This window comes from Silene latifolia, chromosome 8, assembly GCF_048544455.1.
Source record: "Silene latifolia isolate original U9 population chromosome 8, ASM4854445v1, whole genome shotgun sequence".
Taxonomy (NCBI): domain Eukaryota; kingdom Viridiplantae; phylum Streptophyta; class Magnoliopsida; order Caryophyllales; family Caryophyllaceae; genus Silene; species Silene latifolia.
In genome coordinates this window covers 6,386,814-6,405,458 of record NC_133533.1, presented here as the reverse complement: position 1 = coordinate 6,405,458, position 18,645 = coordinate 6,386,814, and the positions used below count along the sequence as shown (strand labels likewise).

Genomic DNA, 18,645 nt, shown 5'->3' with positions numbered 1-18,645 from the left:
TAAGTGGAAGAAAAATTAAAGGGATATTCTCTCGTGTACTCCTCAGTTTTTTCATTTTCTATGATATACCCTTTTTTTCATGCAAAAAAACTTTGACCGTCAATAACTCTTGGTTATAAGTTCAGAATAGGATAAACTTTTTTTTTCAAATTGACTGTCTTTAAGAGGTCTTCCGTTTGAAAAAAAAATTCACCGACGTCTCAACTCGTAGTCGGGAATTATGGTCGGTCAAAGTTTATTCGTTAAAAAATGTTTGACCAACCATAACTACCGGCTACGAGTTCAAAAAGGAGGAATTTTTTTTTCAAATTGAAGGCCTTGACGAGATAATTGGTTTGAAAAAAAAAAATTAAATAATAGGTTTTAGGAAATAGGGTAGAAAATAGTGAATAAAAGGAAGTATAAAAGAAAGCCCTTGCATACAACGCCCAAATCACTTTTCATCCGCAATCCCTTCATCCCTAGTCTTTTGACAACTACCAAGGTAAATTTTTTTTTTTTTTTTTCTTTTTTTTTTTTTTTTCATGTCGATCCATTTTTTTGCCGTTTATACTCTATATTGGTTAATTTTATGGTAAAAAAAAATCACTTGCAAGTTATTGTTTTTACAATATTATTTACAGAGTATTTATTTATTTTGGTTAGTGAAGGATGTTATATTTTTGGTCATAGATCTTCACGATTCATGAAAAGTCATTAATCGACGTTATTTTAATTGTTTTAACTTTTAATTATCAGATAGCTCCTTGATTAACCATGGAAATATTGTAGTTAGAGTTGAAAAACACATATTTACATGCAGTTGAGATTTTTGTAGTTTTTAGCCAAATTTTTCGAATTTTTTTCGAGTGTAACTTATATTATTACTCCTTCGCCCCCTAAATTTTTTCACCCCTAACCTAAACTCAAATTCTGGCTCCGCCGTTGTCTACATGTTATCTTAATTTACCAAGTACTTTCTCATTCCGTATATCAATGCTCGTTTTCTTTTATTTATATCTTTAGTTACACTAGTTGTTCCTCCGCGCGCGTTGCGCGCGGAGTTCCAAGGACTATCTCCGTCTAAATTGAAAATATTAAGCTTGCATATAACTCAAAACGATTTTTTTGATAATATTTGCTTATGTAACGATTGCCTTGGGTACAAACTCCAAGATAAAAAATGATAATTCGGAGTCCTAAGGCCCATATCGTTTCTTTTCAAATATCAAGCTTGCATATCGTTTCTTTTCAAATATCAAGCTTGCATCATCATATACATAGAAAACTGAAAAATGTCAAACTTTGCTAGAATAATGACTTTGCTGCAAACTAAACTGAAACTCAGTTATATCAAGTTTCTCAAGCTCCATATGCCTCCTAATAACGGAAGACATGCCATCATGGGGTGACACCAGACAGCATTTACTAAGGCTAAGGCCACGTAATGAGACATTTGTAGACGACTGGAGTTGAGGTAATCCAATCTAAAGTCGATTTCTGTGCTCCCCTTAGATGCCATAGCCACCAGTCGATTTCTTCATTCTCAGTGTTTAGCTTGTCACCTAACCTCTTCGGATCAGCCCGGTTGAGGAACCACATTGATTCTTAACATTATTGATTCTGACCTGGCCATTCTAAAACTCGCCGACAAATGACGGACCTGATCTGACCTACCCTTATTGGTTAAATAATACACTAAAATGACCTGACTCTAACAGGACCAAATTACCCTACTTGCCACCGCCTATTAAACAGGATATAAGTGCAAAACATTTGGGTAGTAACTATTTTTAGTTATCGAGGAGTACTGAGATTCTGATACATCGAACTCCCACCAGCCGATGCGAAGCTATGTGTTGAGTTTACAGCATCCAAGAAAAATGTCCCAATTTCCTGCTCAATTAATTAAAGAACTCGGCCAAGTAAATGAACATATCTTACTCCCCCTTGTTGGAAGCAGATCATTATACTCTTAACACAGGGCAAGATGTGCCAACAGCAATATACCATTGACCTTATACAGCTCATTCCCGGTTACGCCATATCGCATTTGAGCATCATTGACCATCGGAAGGTGTGTTTGCATGAAAGCTTTTACCATCGGAATGTGAGGCCCAACAACAGTTTTCTCAAATCCTATACAAAATACCGAAGAAAAGTTGTGTAGGAAGGATGTCGAGTACCTTCAATGCAAGTAATCCTCAAAAACATGGTTTGTCGAAGAGATGAGCCATCAGCAGGTGCTTTTGATCATTTTGTATACAATCAACGATGGCAGTTCAATACAAAGAACTTAAAGATATTTAGCCCTGAATGTTTCATGTTTCGCATTTAAAGATATTTAGTTAGGCAATTGACTGAGCAGATACGAAACAAGTGATATAGGAGATCATTCATCCCACCGGTTTCTTCATTTAAAGACAACCAATGTTGTTCGAGGGTGTACCTCATAAGTCATAACCACATTCTGTACACGCTTGTAAAAGTAATCGCCATCGTTGTCACCATCTTTAGAGGTTCAGGCGCTTCAAAGACGGTTATCTTGCCTAAAAGTCCTGCCATTATCTATCAATTGAGACAAACAGTTAGACCTCCATAAAATGGGAAGAAAAACAGCATTATTACAGTGCCTCAAAGGCACCCGAAAACGCAAAGTAACCGCTAACTTAAGAAATGGTGAAGCCAAATAATTTGCAAATTTCAAAAATCCAGAACAATGTATAGCTTGTGGATAGTGTAATCGGGTGCCCACACAGGTTGCACAGCTTCAAATCTATCAAAAAGCTTATGCGGAAACGCTGAAAGGTATCCTGTTACCGTTGCATCGTGACACTGCTTTAGAGCAGATACTAATGTGGTCATCTTTGGCTCTTTGCCCTGAGTGTCTCATTGTGAGTGCTAGACCACATTTGTGCAGTGGCACTCAAGTAATGACCTTAATCATGCATGTTACATCAGATAAGCAATCAGTATCTCTGTTCTTTCTGCTATATTGCAAGGATTGAGAGTAAAAGCGGCCATATTTTATCACTACCGGACCACTATTATATCATAAATCGTTAAAACTAACAAACCATCACCACTTATCAAGGTACAATATCATGAAAAAAACAATTCGGTTTAGAAACTCATTACTCACTAAAAAGAAAGAAGGACATCATTGACCAAAATCATATAGGATGAATTCCCTAGACACCTTCTATGACCTCCTCTATAAGATAAGAACTTTATCCTCTAAAGACTTATATGCTTGTTTTTAAAATGATTTACCCAATGATTTACTTGGAGTCCCAAGACCCATATCCGTTTTGTAAGAGGTCGATGATGGGATATTGAATTCAATAACTCAAAACCCATAAGCCTTTAGTATGCATGGGTTTTGAGAAGTGATTCAGTTTCAATTACTCCGAATTCGATCTCTCACAATGCAGCCTTTCATCCTACGGAGTTATCTCAGAATTTCAATATCTCACAATGCAGCCTATGCATCAAAAGAAGTATTTATTGGCCCAAGCTGTGATACTTTTGCACAAGCAAAGAGCGAAATGGCTAGGAAATTCATCATGTATCTAATACCTGCATACCATCTTGAGATTGTTGATGCAAATTATGGATCACGGGTATTATCATTGGAACTCAAAAGAAAATGTCTCCAATGCTAGTCTCGGTTACTTACCTCCACAAACCCGTCACCAAGATTCACAGCATCTCCAATATTATAAGTTCTGGCAAGGTGACGATTGAGTGAAAACGACTTGAACTGGGTAAGAATGAACATCTTTCGTGTTCCACTATTTATACAGTTGCTCAAAGGAACATCAGTAAGCCTATAACATCCTCCTATTGGAAACTGCAAATCATAGTTATCAACGTCAGCCATTTTGAACATAGTTATCACTCAAAACTTGTAATGAACATAGCATCACGAATTGCATAGAAAGAGTGTCAATCAGCAACTAAAAAAACAGTCAGTTTAGTTAGTCGTTTGCATATCACTAATATAAATCATAGACCGGAAACAAATGAGTTCCAGCACCTCCCCCCAATATAATTGAAGTAACATTTTGGAGTCTGCCTTAGCAGATTCAAATAATGTAGGCTCAAGCTTCTGCAATTCAATAAACCATCAAAAATACATGTACCTTTACATCCTAAGTACCCCAAAATAAACCAAAAGTAACACACATGCATAGTTTTAAATATCAGCAGCTATGATCTCGCCTTTTACACCTTAAAAGGCGATATTCGGCCGTGATAACCAATATCGCGACAGAAACGGAGATTTAATACTATGCACACATGTATTAGAACTTACCATAGAATCTTTAACATTTTGATTAAAATCTGAAGTGAGAACAGAGAAAGCAAGTCCAGATTTATTGATCTTTCTTCAATTATTATTATTAGAACCCCCAAATTCTTGGAATAAAAGCTCGCAGATTTGCTTTTGATCAAACTTTGGCTAATTTTCTTCCATAAAAAGCTCTTCTTTCCTGCTTCTCTTATACAAGCACTATGGTTTAAGGCTGCCACACTTGACTCCATTGTTTAACCTTTTACAATAACTTCCTACAGAAATCAATAAACAATGTCAGAAAGCTAAATATCTCAAATTTACCAAATAAACAAATCATAGAATAAGACCGTCTCACACAATAATTACTGTATCAAGCATAAAACAAAAATGAACTAACTTTATTGTAAAAGTGTGTTTTTTCTGACCCAATATATATATCAACCATTAAAGAGCAAAACAAGAACCACCCAGATCATCAAAAGGCTAATAATTAATAGCAAATTTATGAAAATAAGCTCTAATTATTAAAGATTTTAAGTATTTATAAACTACAAAAATTCTAAGAGGCACTTGGTTAAGTTTCAGTTGCATGCTTCTAGATAGAGTAACGCATTTTTAACTGAACTGGCTGGCTTGTTGTAGCTACACAAATTTTGATCGCAAGGAAGGACAGGAACAGTTAAAAGAAATCAAATACTGATCAATAAACCTGATAAGCACGACATTTACATGTTTATTTAAAAACCACATCCAAAATAAAGTGAACAAAAAAGTCGGTTCATATGCAAAAATGCAGTTGAGATGTTTGTGCATGTGAGACTGTGACCTTTGAAGTTGTAATTAATTTTTCCTATTGGGCTACTATTTTACACGATGAAGTTATTTACTTGCCTATCTCTTTTGCTGTTCTTCCTTTGATTTCTCTCCTGAATACATGTTGCCTTTAACAAATATCATTACATTTATCTAGAACAACTCTTATTGCTCTGGGTTGAGCCACATGACGGCTGACTCAGGGCATGTCATTTTGTTTGATTCATTCTGATATGCTTGTAAATAGTTTTAATAAACCAAAACAAAAAGCAAAAAGCAAAATAAGCTGGAGAAGGACATGGACATGCCTGGTAGAGGTGAATGGATAAGCCTATGAGATTGAAACCAAAAGGCATCTCAACACAGAAATCAAACTAAAATCTCTAAAATTCAACACGCAACATGATGATTGACTAATAATCAAAGCAAAACTCTAATTAAATTATTATGTCTGAGAAAGTGTCAAGCATGAAAAGTGACAAATTACCGGAGTTCGAATCATCACAAATCATCATGGTTGTCTCCGTCGCCGTCGTCATCACAAGCATCGGAGCGGAGACGATCTCATATGCAACCTCTATCTGAACGCCTATATGGATACTCTGAAAGATGAGATCCTATGAAATCAAACAAACCTATCAAAAATCCAATTAAAACCCTAAACTTTGCACACAAAATTTACAAAAGAAAAAAAAAATCAAACCTTGCACGTCCATCATCAAGGATGTGGAAAAGGGCTAATGAGTGATGGAGAGTAAAAGAGGAAAAATGAGTGGATGAAACTGGAGAAGAAAATTGAAGGGCAAAACAAAATGACAAAAAGGAATAAAGAAATGGAGAAACGCAGGAAGAGGAAAGAGGAAAGTAAGAAACACTGTATGGCACATGATCCGCACGAAAAACACTGCCCTACTGTTCATTCCCCAATGTTTACATGTTAAAAGAAATCAAATACTGATCAATAAACCTGATAAGCACGACATTTACATGTTTATTTAAAAACCACATCCAAAATAAAGTGAACAAAAAAGTCGGTTCATATGCAAAAATGCAGTTGAGATGTTTGTGCATGTGAGACTGTGACCTTTGAAGTTGTAATTAATTTTTCCTATTGGGCTACTATTTTACACGATGAAGTTATTTACTTGCCTATCTCTTTTGCTGTTCTTCCTTTGATTTCTCTCCTGAATACATGTTGCCTTTAACAAATATCATTACATTTATCTAGAACAACTCTTATTGCTCTGGGTTGAGCCACATGACGGCTGACTCAGGGCATGTCATTTTGTTTGATTCATTCTGATATGCTTGTAAATAGTTTTAATAAACCAAAACAAAAAGCAAAAAGCAAAATAAGCTGGAGAAGGACATGGACATGCCTGGTAGAGGTGAATGGATAAGCCTATGAGATTGAAACCAAAAGGCATCTCAACACAGAAATCAAACTAAAATCTCTAAAATTCAACACGCAACATGATGATTGACTAATAATCAAAGCAAAACTCTAATTAAATTATTATGTCTGAGAAAGTGTCAAGCATGAAAAGTGACAAATTACCGGAGTTCGAATCATCACAAATCATCATGGTTGTCTCCGTCGCCGTCGTCATCACAAGCATCGGAGCAGGAGACAGATCTCATATGCAACCTCTATCTGAACGCCTATATGGATACTCTGAAAGATGAGATCCTATGAAATCAAACAAACCTATCAAAAATCCAATTAAAACCCTAAACTTTGCACACAAAATTTACAAAAGAAAAAAAAAATCAAACCTTGCACGTCCATCATCAAGGATGTGGAAAAGGGCTAATGAGTGATGGAGAGTAAAAGAGGAAAAATGAGTGGATGAAACTGGAGAAGAAAATTGAAGGGCAAAACAAAATGACAAAAAGGAATAAAGAAATGGAGAAACGCAGGAAGAGGAAAGAGGAAAGTAAGAAACACTGTATGGCACATGATCCGCACGAAAAACACTGCCCTACTGTTCATTCCCCAATGTTTTCCAATGTTTACACATTTAGAAGGTTTTTAGATATTAATAAAAATTATAAAAATTTGATACACATTGTACTCGTTATTCTGAATTTTTTGGCAAATTGGTGTTTATTAGCAAAATAATTAGGGAGTTGGGGTTGGTTTGAAACTATTTTTTTTTTTTTTGTAATTTTTTTTTTTTAATTTTTTTTGAAAAAAAAAAAAAAGTGAATAGTAAAGCCGCTGAGAAACCTAGCGGCTTTACTATTCATTTTTTTTTTTCAAAAACCGTCACCTTCTAACACCGATGATGTAAATTTATTCTAGAAATGAATAACCACCAAAGCCGCTAAGAAAGTTAGCGGCTTCCCTATTTCTCTATTTTTCATAAGCTTATGACTTTTATTATCTAAAAAATGACAAAGAGACAAAAGCGCTAAGAAACTAAGCGGCTTTGCCTAAAAATTGGAAAAAAAATGAAACTGATGACGTGGACATCATAAGTCAAAATAATTTCAAACCAACCCCAACTCCCTAATTATTTTGCTAATAAACACCAATTTGCCAAAAAAATCCGTTATTCTTCTAATTCTTAGCCTGATAAGTTGTAACATTGTTTGCTGTCTATGTTCAGACACCATGGATAACAATGAAAACGAGGAGCGTCTGATTAAGGTATTCCTTTGAATTTCATTGCACTAACTAGTAACTGAACTGCCCACTTGTGCTCTGTTTCTGTGTTCCTTAAGTTGTCAGTGCTACTTTATTAACTCACCTATGGCTTCTTTGTTTTTGTAACTGTCAGCATTTTGTCCATGTGAGATATAAGTTTACCAAGCAATTCAGCTCACCAGATGAGGCTGTAGATGGTCTCCACGCCAGATTGGTGGAAGATGCTGGCAGGTACGTTTTGAGTTCGTCAATTTGTTTGTTTATTTAATTTCTGTGGTTGAATTTTAAGGCATTCCGGATCCTTAATTCTATTTCGGTTTTCAAAATCGCTTTAATCTTCTCTCTCGATTTAAATTTTAAGTTTTGGGATATTCTCTCGTGTACCCCTTAGTTTTTTCATTTTCTATGATATACCCTTCTTTTCATGCAAAAAAACTTTGACTTTCAATAACTCTTGGCTACAAGTTCAGAATACGATAAACTTTTTTTTTCAAATTGACTGTCTTTAAGAGGTCTTCCGTTTGAAAAAAAATTCACCGACGTCTCAACTTGTAGTCGGAAATTATGGTCGGTCAAAGTTTATTCGTTAAAAAATGTTTGACCAACCATAACTACCGGCTACGAGTTCAAAAAGCGGTGAATTTTTTTTTCAAATTGAAGGCCTTGACGAGATAATTTGTATGAAAAAAAAAATTACCGTTTTCTGAACTCGTAACAGAGAATTATTGTCGGTCAAAGTTTTTTTTGCAAAAAACGAGGGTACACCATAGAAAACGAAAAAGTTCGGGGGTACACGAGAGAATATCCTTTAAGTTTTTATAAAAGAAATCCGGAATTCAATTTTAAAACCTGACTTTTCATTACATTTTCGCCCTCCCTTTTGTTTTTCATTTTCCCTTTTCTATTCGCATTTTGAGGTGTGCGTTCACCCATTGACGGTTCTAAAGGATGATTCATGTCAGCCGACCCCAAATCATTTTGGGATTAAGTCTCTGATGTTGTTGTTGTTGTTGAATTTGTAGTTCCAGAAGCATGATAATTTCGCCCATGTGCTCAGGCTTCTTCGTAACGCTGACTGAGGAACAAGCTAAGAAGTTGGCAGGTGAAGTGTATACCCACTCTTCTCACCTCCTTTAGTGTACTCCCTATATGCCCTTCCTGACAAATGTTGTATGATTTTAGGGGCTAATTTTATCGAGCTTTTTGGCTTTGTGCAGAGAATGAATGTGTGCGGGAAGTAAGGCCAGCATATACCTTCATGCCTAGAAAACGCCCTCAAGGACTATCGGAAATGGTGTCTTTGCGGTTTCTTTGACTGTCTTAAGTTCTATTGTGAAAATTTGGGTGGTTATTAAGTTTATGTTATGTTGCTGAACTTGTTTTATTTGTCGTTTTAATGATTAGTTGTATCACTACTTCATCGGATTGGATTCTGTGTGACACCCTGTGTAATACGTTTTAACTTTTGTCAAAAAAAAAAAAAAGCTTTCAGTACTCCCTGTATTTCTTGTTTCGCTAGGTGGCCTTGGTCATTTAGTTTCGCTCCATTTACTTATTCTAGGATAACACATTGACACTCCAGTCAATCACTAGTAAGTACTCGTAAATTATTGTGGTGTTAAACGAGTACCTTTTTTCTTGGGTGCGATTGCATGAGAATGGATAGGGGTGTTCATTGGTCCGGGACCGGACCGGACCAAACTCTCTGGACCGAAGACCAAATAAGGGTTAGGAGGTGGACCGAGAACCGGTCCATATTAATATTGGTCCGGTCCGGACTGGACCATAAAAACACGCGGACCGGACCGGACCGGACCAAATGGACCAAATATTATTGTCATTGACATGTTTTAGCATATAAAACTAGAACTCGAGAAGTTCGTAATGATCAAAATAAATAACATTATTTTCTTACGAGATTTTACTACATAATTACACATCTCATAATACGTGTAAACAAAGTAGAAAATAAAATCAATAATATTACAAATTAAAAAATTCTTTTATTACATAACTTCGGTCCATGGTCCGGTCCACGGTCTATTCGGGTTGATCCAGGACCGGACCGAAGACCAAAGTAGAGTAAATAGGTGGACCGTGGACCGGACCAAATAAAATTCGGTCCGGTCTAGTCCGGACCAAATGGTCCGGTCTGATCTGGTCTTTGGTCCGGACCATTGGGTGAACAGCCCTAAGAATGGATCATTTTCCAATTCTACAACCTTAAATTTGCGTTTGAAATTGGGTAAAAACTCAACATGCCTGAATCGAATAGAGAAAGGAACATGTTATGACCTGTTAAATCTTGTGAACGTGGAAACGTATTTAAAATATTTTTGCCATTTCATTACGAAATCTTGTCAAAACTCGATTTTTGTATAGGCAAATTCAATGAAAATAACCCAATGTTTAGCTTATCTTCTAAAAATAACCCGACATATTCACTTTAATAAAAAGTAACTCAACCTTTTATCATCATGTCTTCTAAAAATGACCCGTATACCACCATTCCGATGACCGGAAATCTAACGTGGCATTTACTCATTTAGACCTACCTAATTAGATCAATTGAAAACCGATAAAATCTAGTAATCTATGTAAAGAATAGGTTAATTGATAATTGTATTGATGATTAATATGAGTTACAGGAGCTTGGTATATATACTACTATACATTAACTAATAGCTAGGGTTAATGCTAGAATATAGGATAGTTACAAACTACATTTGACTAGGTAAATAATATGTGCTAAATCTAGTTTGTTAAGCTCTTTGCGTGAGACTAGGATGCTGCTGACTTGTATTCATTGACTTTGATTTTGTATTGTCAACATTCCCGCTCAAGATGGACGGTCGAAGACGGAGTCCAATCTTGGATGACAGCTCGAGAAAACGTGGCTTTGATAGAGGCTTAGTGAGCGTGTCCGCGAGCTGGTCCGTGCCATTAATATGTTGTATTCGAATAGTACCTTGGCGAACTTGTTCTTTGACGAAGTGAAAGGCGATGGCAAGGTGCTTCATTCGCGAGTGAAAAACAGGATTTGCGGAATAGTTCGTGGCACTTAAATTGTCACAGTAGATGGATGGTGCATTTGTAGTCTTGATACCGAGTTCATGAAGAAGGGAATGCAGCCATAATAGCTCGGTGGTGGTAATTGCGATAGCACGGAATTCAGCTTCCGTGGAGGACTGAGAAATGGCTCGTTGCTTTTTAGAGGACCATGATATCGGGTTGCTTCCGAGATAGACTATAAAGCCGGTGGTTGAGACATAGTCGGAGGGATCACCTCCCCAATCTGCATCACAATATGCGTGTAGTCGAAGAGGAGAGGAGCGATTGAGATGAATGCCTTGGTTGAGAGTTCCTTGAAGGTATCTAAGCAATCGTTTTAACGCAAGCCAGTGGTTGGATGTTGGGTGCGTTAAAAATTGGGCTAGCTTGTTTACTGGAAACGCTATGTCAGGCCGGGTCAATGAGAGGTATTGAAGACTACCAATGATTGAACGATAGTCGGTTTCATTGACAATTGGTTGTGTGGGTTCAGCGAGAAGAGGAGGGTGAGAAAGCATTGGTGTGGAGGCTGGTTTGCACTCTTGGAAATTGTAGGAGTGGAGAAGGTCAGACAGGTATTTTGTTTGATTGAGGTGTAAGCCATTTTTTGTGGGTGTAACCTCAATCCCGAGGAAATACGATAGGGGTCCGAGGTCTTTGAGTGAAAAAACTTTTGAAAGATGAGAAATAAAGGACATAATGTGGTTTTTGTTGGGGCCAGTGACTATTATATCGTCGACATAGACGAGGACATAAATTTGGACTGGTGGTTTGAGTAAGATAAAGAGGGATGGATCCGAGAGGGAGTTTCGAAAACCGTGAGTGACGAGGTGGGTTTTGAGAGCGGTGTACCATGCTCTCGGGGCTTGTTTGAGACCATAGATGGCTTTATTCAGTTTGCATACATATTCGGGGTTGTTTGTATCAGTGAAACCAGGAGGTTGAGTCATGAAAACGGACTCGCTTAAATGACCTTGAAGAAATGCGTTGTTTATATCTAGCCGGTGAAGATGCCAGTTTTGTGTGACCGCAATAGTGAGAACAAGTCGAATTGTTGTTGGTTTGATGACGGGACTAAAGGTTTCGGAGTAGTCGATGCCGGGTCGTTGATGAAAACCTTTGGCAACGAGTCTCGCTTTATGTTGTTTGATGCTCCCATCGACATTATATTTGACTCGAAATACCCATTTACATCCAACAATATTTGAGGCTTGAGTTCGAGGTACGAGGGTCCAGGTTTGGTTACGGGAAAGAGCTTGGTACTCCTCGGTCATGGCTTGGCGCCAACGAGGGTCGATAAGTGCTTGTTTAGTGGTGTTGGGGGTCGTGTGAGCTGAGGTCAGGGTCGCGGTTTTGGCAGTTTTAGTGTATTTTGGATTTGGTTTGATGATGTTGTTGCAAAGGCGAGTGACAGGACGGCTACTAGAAGGAGGAGGTGGGGGTGGCGGTGGGGGGGGGGGGGTGGAGAGGTGGCTGGGGAGGAAAGAGGAGAGGGTTGGGCAGTGGAGGGTGGAGTAGTGGGCAGGATGGGTTCGGGTGATGGCTCGGTGTTAGGAGGAGGAGGAGGGGGTGGCGTGTGAGGTGGTGGTGTGGCAGCGGAGGTGGGTTCGATGAAGGGAGGAAGTAAGGGAAGTGTTAGGGTACACCATTTATCTGGAGAAGGAAGAGAGGAGGGTGTAGAGTTGGCGAGTTCGACAAAGGGAAAGATTGTTTCAACAAATTTCACATGTCGAGAGGTAAAGAGGCGTTTAGAGACGGGTTCAAGACAGAGGTAGGCACTTTGGGTGTTGGAATATCCCACAAACACGCATGGTTGGGATTTGGGTTCGAGTTTGTGATGATTATAAGGGCGTAACCATGGGTAGCACAAGCATCCAAATGGTCGAAGTTTTTGATAGTTGGGAGGTTGATGAAAAATGACTTCATATGGTGACTGATTGTTTAATGTTGGGGTGGGTAACCTATTAATTAAATAGGCGGCAGCGGAGAAGGCTAAAGGCCAAAACGTAAGGGGCATTTGGGCTTGAGTGAGAAGAGTGAGACCGGTTTCAACGATATGGCGATGCCGTCTCTCAGCGAAACCGTTGTGTTCGGGAGTGTGTGGTGGAGAGGTGAGATGGGCTATGCCCGTGTCTAAGAGGGTAGGGGTGAGTTTTTTGTACTCACCACCATTATCGGAATAGAACTGTTTAATTTTTTGTTGAAAGTGATTTTCGAGAATGGCTGTGAATCGATTAAACGTTGTTAGGGAGTCGGATTTATTCTTTAACGGATATAACCAGAAATAGTGAGAAAAGTGATCGACGAATATGATGTAGTACTTAAACGAGTCATAGGAGGGTATGGGTGATGACCAAACGTCGGAAAAGAGAAGGTCTAGGGGTGCTTTAGACGTTAAAGTAGAAGCGGAAAACGGTAGCTTATGACTTTTATTAATGGAGCAAGCATTACAGTGCATAAAATCGGAAATACGGAAATTAAATTTGGAATTCAATAATTTGAGAGTAGCTAGGGAAGGGTGTCCTAGACGGGTGTGCCATAAGCTGCTGGGGTTTGAGACGGCCGAGTGTGCAGTAGGCCGTGGTGGAGACGGTGTCCATTGATAAGAGCCTTCATGGTATGGCCCGAGAAGAAGGTTCGCCCCCGTCGCAATTTCCTTAAAACAAAAAGAATTGTGTGAGAATATGGCAGTGGCTTGGTTATCAAGACAAAATTGGGAAACTGAAAGCAAATTGCGTGAGATAGTCGGAACTACAAGAACATTATTAAAAATAAGAGTATGAGTAGGAGTGGAAATAGAATATGAACCAATATGAGTTATCGGAAGCGAGGTGCCGTCTCCGATAATAAGATCGTCTGGTCCATCGTAGGGCTGATGCATAGAAAGGGTTTGGAGATCATTGGTTACATGGTGGGAGGCGCCACTGTCGATTAAATAGGAGGAGGCAGTTGGGTGAGACACGGTTGCAGTGTTGGCGTAGGGGCGGTTTTGTCGAGTTGGTGGTGGAGGAAAGGTAACATTGGGGTAGTCACGTTTGAAGTCGGGACAATCACTGATTACGTGACCAACGGATCGACAGTATTGACACCTTCCTTTAAACGGTTTTGGTTGGTTGTTTGAGTTGTCACGGTTGGAGTTGTTTGAGTGGTAGGGTTGACGGTGTTGGTGATAGTTGTTGTTGTGGGTGTTGTGGTAGGAACGGGTTTGGTTGGAGGTGGTATAGGGTCGGGTTGTGGCGGCATGGGCAGTAGGAATGACGGGGGTGATAGGAGCTTGGTTTTTGTTAATTAATTCTTGATTAATCAACTTCTCATGCAGTAGCTCGAAACTGATTGGTTCATCTCGAGCATGCACCGCATCGATAACGGATTTGTAAAGGGTTTGGTCGAGGCCATTGATGATGTGAGTGGTGATATCTTCTTGGTCCATTGGTTTACCTAGTTGGGCAAGTTGGGTAGTACAAGCTTTGATGGAGAGCATGTACTCGGAAATGGTTTTGTCACCGAGCGATATGTGTCGGAGGCGGTCTTTTAGTTGAAGGATATGGCCACGTGATGGGTTGGCGTAGGTTGTGGCGAGTGTTTGCCAGGCTTCATGGGAGGTGTTCGCGTCAAGAATGATCGATGAGACGGACTCATCGAGTGTACCAGCTAAGGCACCAAGGATGAGCTGATCTTGACGGAACCATGTGTGGTAGGCCGGGTTGGGAATGGGGTCGGGGTTGGGTTTGGCATCGGTGGGGATGGGAGTGATGGTTGGAGATGGTGCTCGGTTGGTGCCATCAAGGTACGAGAATAACCCGTAACCTTTAAGAAGGCGGGTAATTTGGTATTGCCAGGAGCGATATGTGGTGGCTGTGAGTTTTGTGCACGTAGGGAAGGAAAGGGAGACGAGTGGTCGATTGGGTTCGTCGGAGTTGGGGATGAGGTTGTTGGTGTTGGATGCCATGGGTGAAGCGAGAGCAAGGGCGAGAACAATAAGGGTGACGATGGGTTGGATCGAATAGGATCGTGATACCATGTAAAGAATAGGTTAATTGATAATTGTATTGATGATTAATATGAGTTACAGGAGCTTGGTATATATACTACTATACATTAACTAATAGCTAGGGTTAATGCTAGAATATAGGATAGTTACAAACTACATTTGACTAGGTAAATAATATGTGCTAAATCTAGTTTGTTAAGCTCTTTGCGTGAGACTAGGATGCTGCTGACTTGTATTCATTGACTTTGATTTTGTATTGTCAACAATCTAATCAAAATGTATCCAAAATGATGAGGTATCTATCATCATCTAATAGTATAAAGAGCCCTTTTTTTATCAAGCGATTAATGAGAATATGAGCCCTAATTTTTATCAAATGATTAATGAGAATATGATAATGGTGTTTGGGTTTAGGAGGTTGAATTGGATGGGTTACGTTTAAAGTGATTAATGAGGATGATGATTCAAGTTGTTGATTGCGAAATTTTTTGCAAGTTCTATTTTGCTATCAAGATTTTACATCGCGGAAAAATTTTCTCCGGCAACGTATGGGTCATTTTCAGAAGACACGTTATAAGGTTGGGTTATTTTTATGCAAGTCGTAATGTTGGGTTATTTTGGAAGAGTAACCAAACGTTAGGTTATTTTCATTAAATTTGCCTTTTTTTTAATATTCTATTTGGTGAAATTATTATTGTTGTATTTTATAAAATTCGTTCATTGTCTTTGGCACAATAGATATTTGGCACCGCTCTTCACGAATCATGATGCAACTGGCTGTGCACCAAAAGGAGTTAAAACATTACTTTTCTCACTGATTTAAAAGTGCCCGTTAAATACATTCGCATGTATCTTGTGGTATTTGCGAGTATATAAGGATGCCAGATCGACAGAGTAAGTAGCAGTCAGGAACCATGTATCTTGTGGTGTTTGCGAGTATATGGATACTCTGCTCAAGTCCTTGGTACGTAAGACTGAGCTTGTACATATGGATTATTGGCTGCATGCCTGCAACCCCTAAGCTACCGGCTTGTAACCTATGTTGCCTTGAATATATTGCTTGTGGTGTTTGTGAGTATATAGATGTATAAAGTTGTTCGGCTTGTAATATATGTTGCTTCAATGTTAACTTCGGCCACAACCAAAATGACCTATAGCTTTCCACATCCGACGCTTGATAAAATAGGTAAAAAGGGAGGGTTATAGGCCAAAGAAAAAAGGGATCGGTTACTATATGTCGCATGTGGCTATTAAAAGAATGGTTCTCGATGGAAAATTTGAAGTAAAATCTGAAAGGTTGACGATAAATATTGCATTAGAAAATATGAAAGTGACCTTAATTCAGACTGGGTTAGGGTTCATAATTTCAAGCTCGGTCTGCCTATTGGCTCACTTTTGGCCGAGTAATAGGTAAGATAAGAGACTTAACTATGAGTTTTTTTTACAGATAAGGGACTCAACTTTTAAATAGTACAGTTAAGGGACTCAAGGGTTAAAAGTAACGGAATGTTCACATTCATTGACAAAAAAGTTGACAGTTAGCTACATAATTATCAAATAAATCCTTCTTGTCCAAAATACATGTCTCCTGAAAGACAAAAAAATGCATTTCACACTCGTCAAAGTGGAGTAATATTATGAAGTGCTTCCTTGGTTCTTCTTGCACTGACAATATTCTCCCTTCGTGATCTATGGTTTGCCCTTTGCCCAACTCTGAAAAAACAAACCTAATTGACTAACAATGCATACACAAAGCACACATTATGCCGGCATAATAACGAAACTAGGTACGTTAAAATTAACAAATTACCTTGCCATGTGCGACTTGTAACACAATTTCTTCCGCTAGAGTCCATTAAAGTGGGCATGCCCGTAGATGTTGTGCTAGTTTGAGATTGGTCGTAAAAAGTGAAATCACGCATTGTAGTAATGCCACGTAATGTTTGTTGACCTTCAAAATTGGAATAATATGCAACTTGGTTGGTCTCTACCATATCATCCGCCAAATGATTTAATAGAAAAACATGTAATAACTTTACGAAAACAAAAAACGTATACAAAAACAAAATTTCAGTCATAATCTATGAATATGAACATGTGAAAGAAAATAAGACAAGCAACAATGTTTGACAAAAACGTATACAACACAAAATTCGATAAAAATGTATACAACACAAAATCAAGCTCCAGTTAATATAAGTTCTAATAAATGAAATTAGTAAACATCTATGAACAACCAAGCTAAAACAAACGAAATTGACAAATTATCATACTTCATCTAGTTTTGGGTTTACTGCTAAAACTATGGTTAACACATGGATTTTTGTATATGTGATTATAAAAGCATACATAATTATTGTTGAATAAAAAAATTGTTACTTGAGAAGAGATGAAGTAATTTAAGAAACCACCATCCTGACAACTCCATATACAATAAGGTATTCATGCAAAAAATAATTGAAATAGATTAATATCACAAGAGAAAACTTAAATTGAACAATTAATTAGGAGTAATTAGTATCACTTACTTGGTTGTTTCTCCAGAAAGGATGCCCTGATTTTTGATTTTGGGGAAGATGGAGAGGGTTTTGTATATCAGTTTAGATTTGATCTAAGTGACTTCTAGAATTTAATTATTTTATTTCCTTTTTTTAATAAAATATACTTGCAGCACACATTGGCGCCATTTTTTTCGTGGACATATCAAGGATTGAACAATATGGGATAACGGCGTTATAACGGAGTCCCTTAACTGTACTATTTAGAAGTTGAGTCCCTTATCTGTAAAATAACCCATAGTTGGGTCCCTTATCTTACCTATTACTCCTTTTGGCCGGAATGGTGCATGAACATCATTGGAAATCCAAGAGCCAACATTAAACACAACCGAAAACCACTCTATAACTTTTTTTTGATTAATAAGGGGTAAATCCCGAGACCTACGTCGAGTAGGGTCCCACACAAGTTATAAGGGTTTTGGAGAGGTGAAGTTTGATGAAATTGGGGGAATTGATTAGTGAATACCATGGTTTTGAGACGGATTTGAAGCGATATAAGGGTTTTACTAGTAATCTTGAGAGGATTTCGGCGATTATTTCTGGAGGTAGTGTTTTTTCCGTCATTTTTGTGCCTGATCTAAAGCTCAAGTTAGGTGATTTTGCCACCCTATGCAAGTTACTTGGTGACTTAGAGTGAGGTAATGGTCTATTCGACTCGATTTCTGTTCACTTCACTTTGACCTAGTTTAACTAAATTGATTTTAACTTAAATTTAATTTAGTTCAGATAATTTCAGTCGTAAGCTATTACATGCATAAGTGCAATAGCTAATATGCGAGTGTAAATCGTTAGCAAATCTAAAAGTTGTAAATCTTATGATCGTTAAAGGTTATTTGGGATGGAGAATTGTTGTCAATCCTTCACCTATATTCACCTATATTGGTCGACCAATTGAAAAATTAAACCGATTGAACTTTTACCAGCATAACTTATTTTACTTTATCATGCGCAATCGTAAATCATTTTGAATCATAAAGTTTGCTATAAAGTAGATCAATGCGAAGCTATTAGTGAGTATCGCAATATTTGGCGATGGAAAAAAAAAAACACAATTGAAAAAAGTACTCGTATCTAAAACTATAAATAAATAACATTAATTTTTAAATTAAAAATCAAAGTTAACTATATTTAATAAAGTATGTACGATGAGTTAAACATAATATAATTCGCGAAAGTGACAATTTGCCCCCTTAACTTTGTTCAATGGTGAAATTAGGCCCCTTAACTTTGAATTGTAGCAATTAAGCCCCATAACTTTAACAAAAAGTTAAATTCAACCCCGATTTTTATTTTTCACTTAAAT

At 37.9% G+C, this 18,645-nt stretch overlaps 1 protein-coding gene and 3 long non-coding RNA genes across 4 annotated transcripts; 1 reads left to right on the top strand and 3 right to left on the bottom strand.

Moving 5' to 3' along the window:
* Positions 1–423: 423 nt before the first annotated feature.
* On the top strand, positions 424–9,176 carry LOC141594028 (uncharacterized). Its single transcript, XM_074414243.1, has 5 exons — positions 424–484; positions 7,705–7,745; positions 7,876–7,973; positions 8,765–8,844; positions 8,960–9,176. The coding sequence occupies exons 2-5, from the start codon at positions 7,710–7,712 to the stop codon at positions 9,055–9,057; spliced, it is 312 nt and encodes a 103-aa protein (XP_074270344.1). The 5' UTR covers positions 424–484; positions 7,705–7,709; the 3' UTR covers positions 9,058–9,176.
* On the bottom strand, positions 1,224–5,646 carry LOC141596175 (uncharacterized). The gene is made up of 5 exons (XR_012522400.1): positions 5,580–5,646; positions 4,298–4,551; positions 3,659–3,832; positions 2,429–2,547; positions 1,224–2,291 (listed from the first exon to the last, which is right to left on the bottom strand). It is a non-coding gene; the product is annotated as an uncharacterized LOC141596175 (long non-coding RNA).
* Positions 5,653–7,071, bottom strand: LOC141596174 (uncharacterized). Its single transcript, XR_012522399.1, has 3 exons — positions 6,869–7,071; positions 5,796–6,782; positions 5,653–5,709 (listed from the first exon to the last, which is right to left on the bottom strand). It is a non-coding gene; the product is annotated as an uncharacterized LOC141596174 (long non-coding RNA).
* Positions 9,177–13,193: 4,017 nt separating the features above from the next.
* LOC141594026 (uncharacterized) lies at positions 13,194–14,826 on the bottom strand. Its single transcript, XR_012521982.1, has 2 exons — positions 13,602–14,826; positions 13,194–13,449 (listed from the first exon to the last, which is right to left on the bottom strand). It is a non-coding gene; the product is annotated as an uncharacterized LOC141594026 (long non-coding RNA).
* Positions 14,827–18,645: the final 3,819 nt, after the last annotated feature.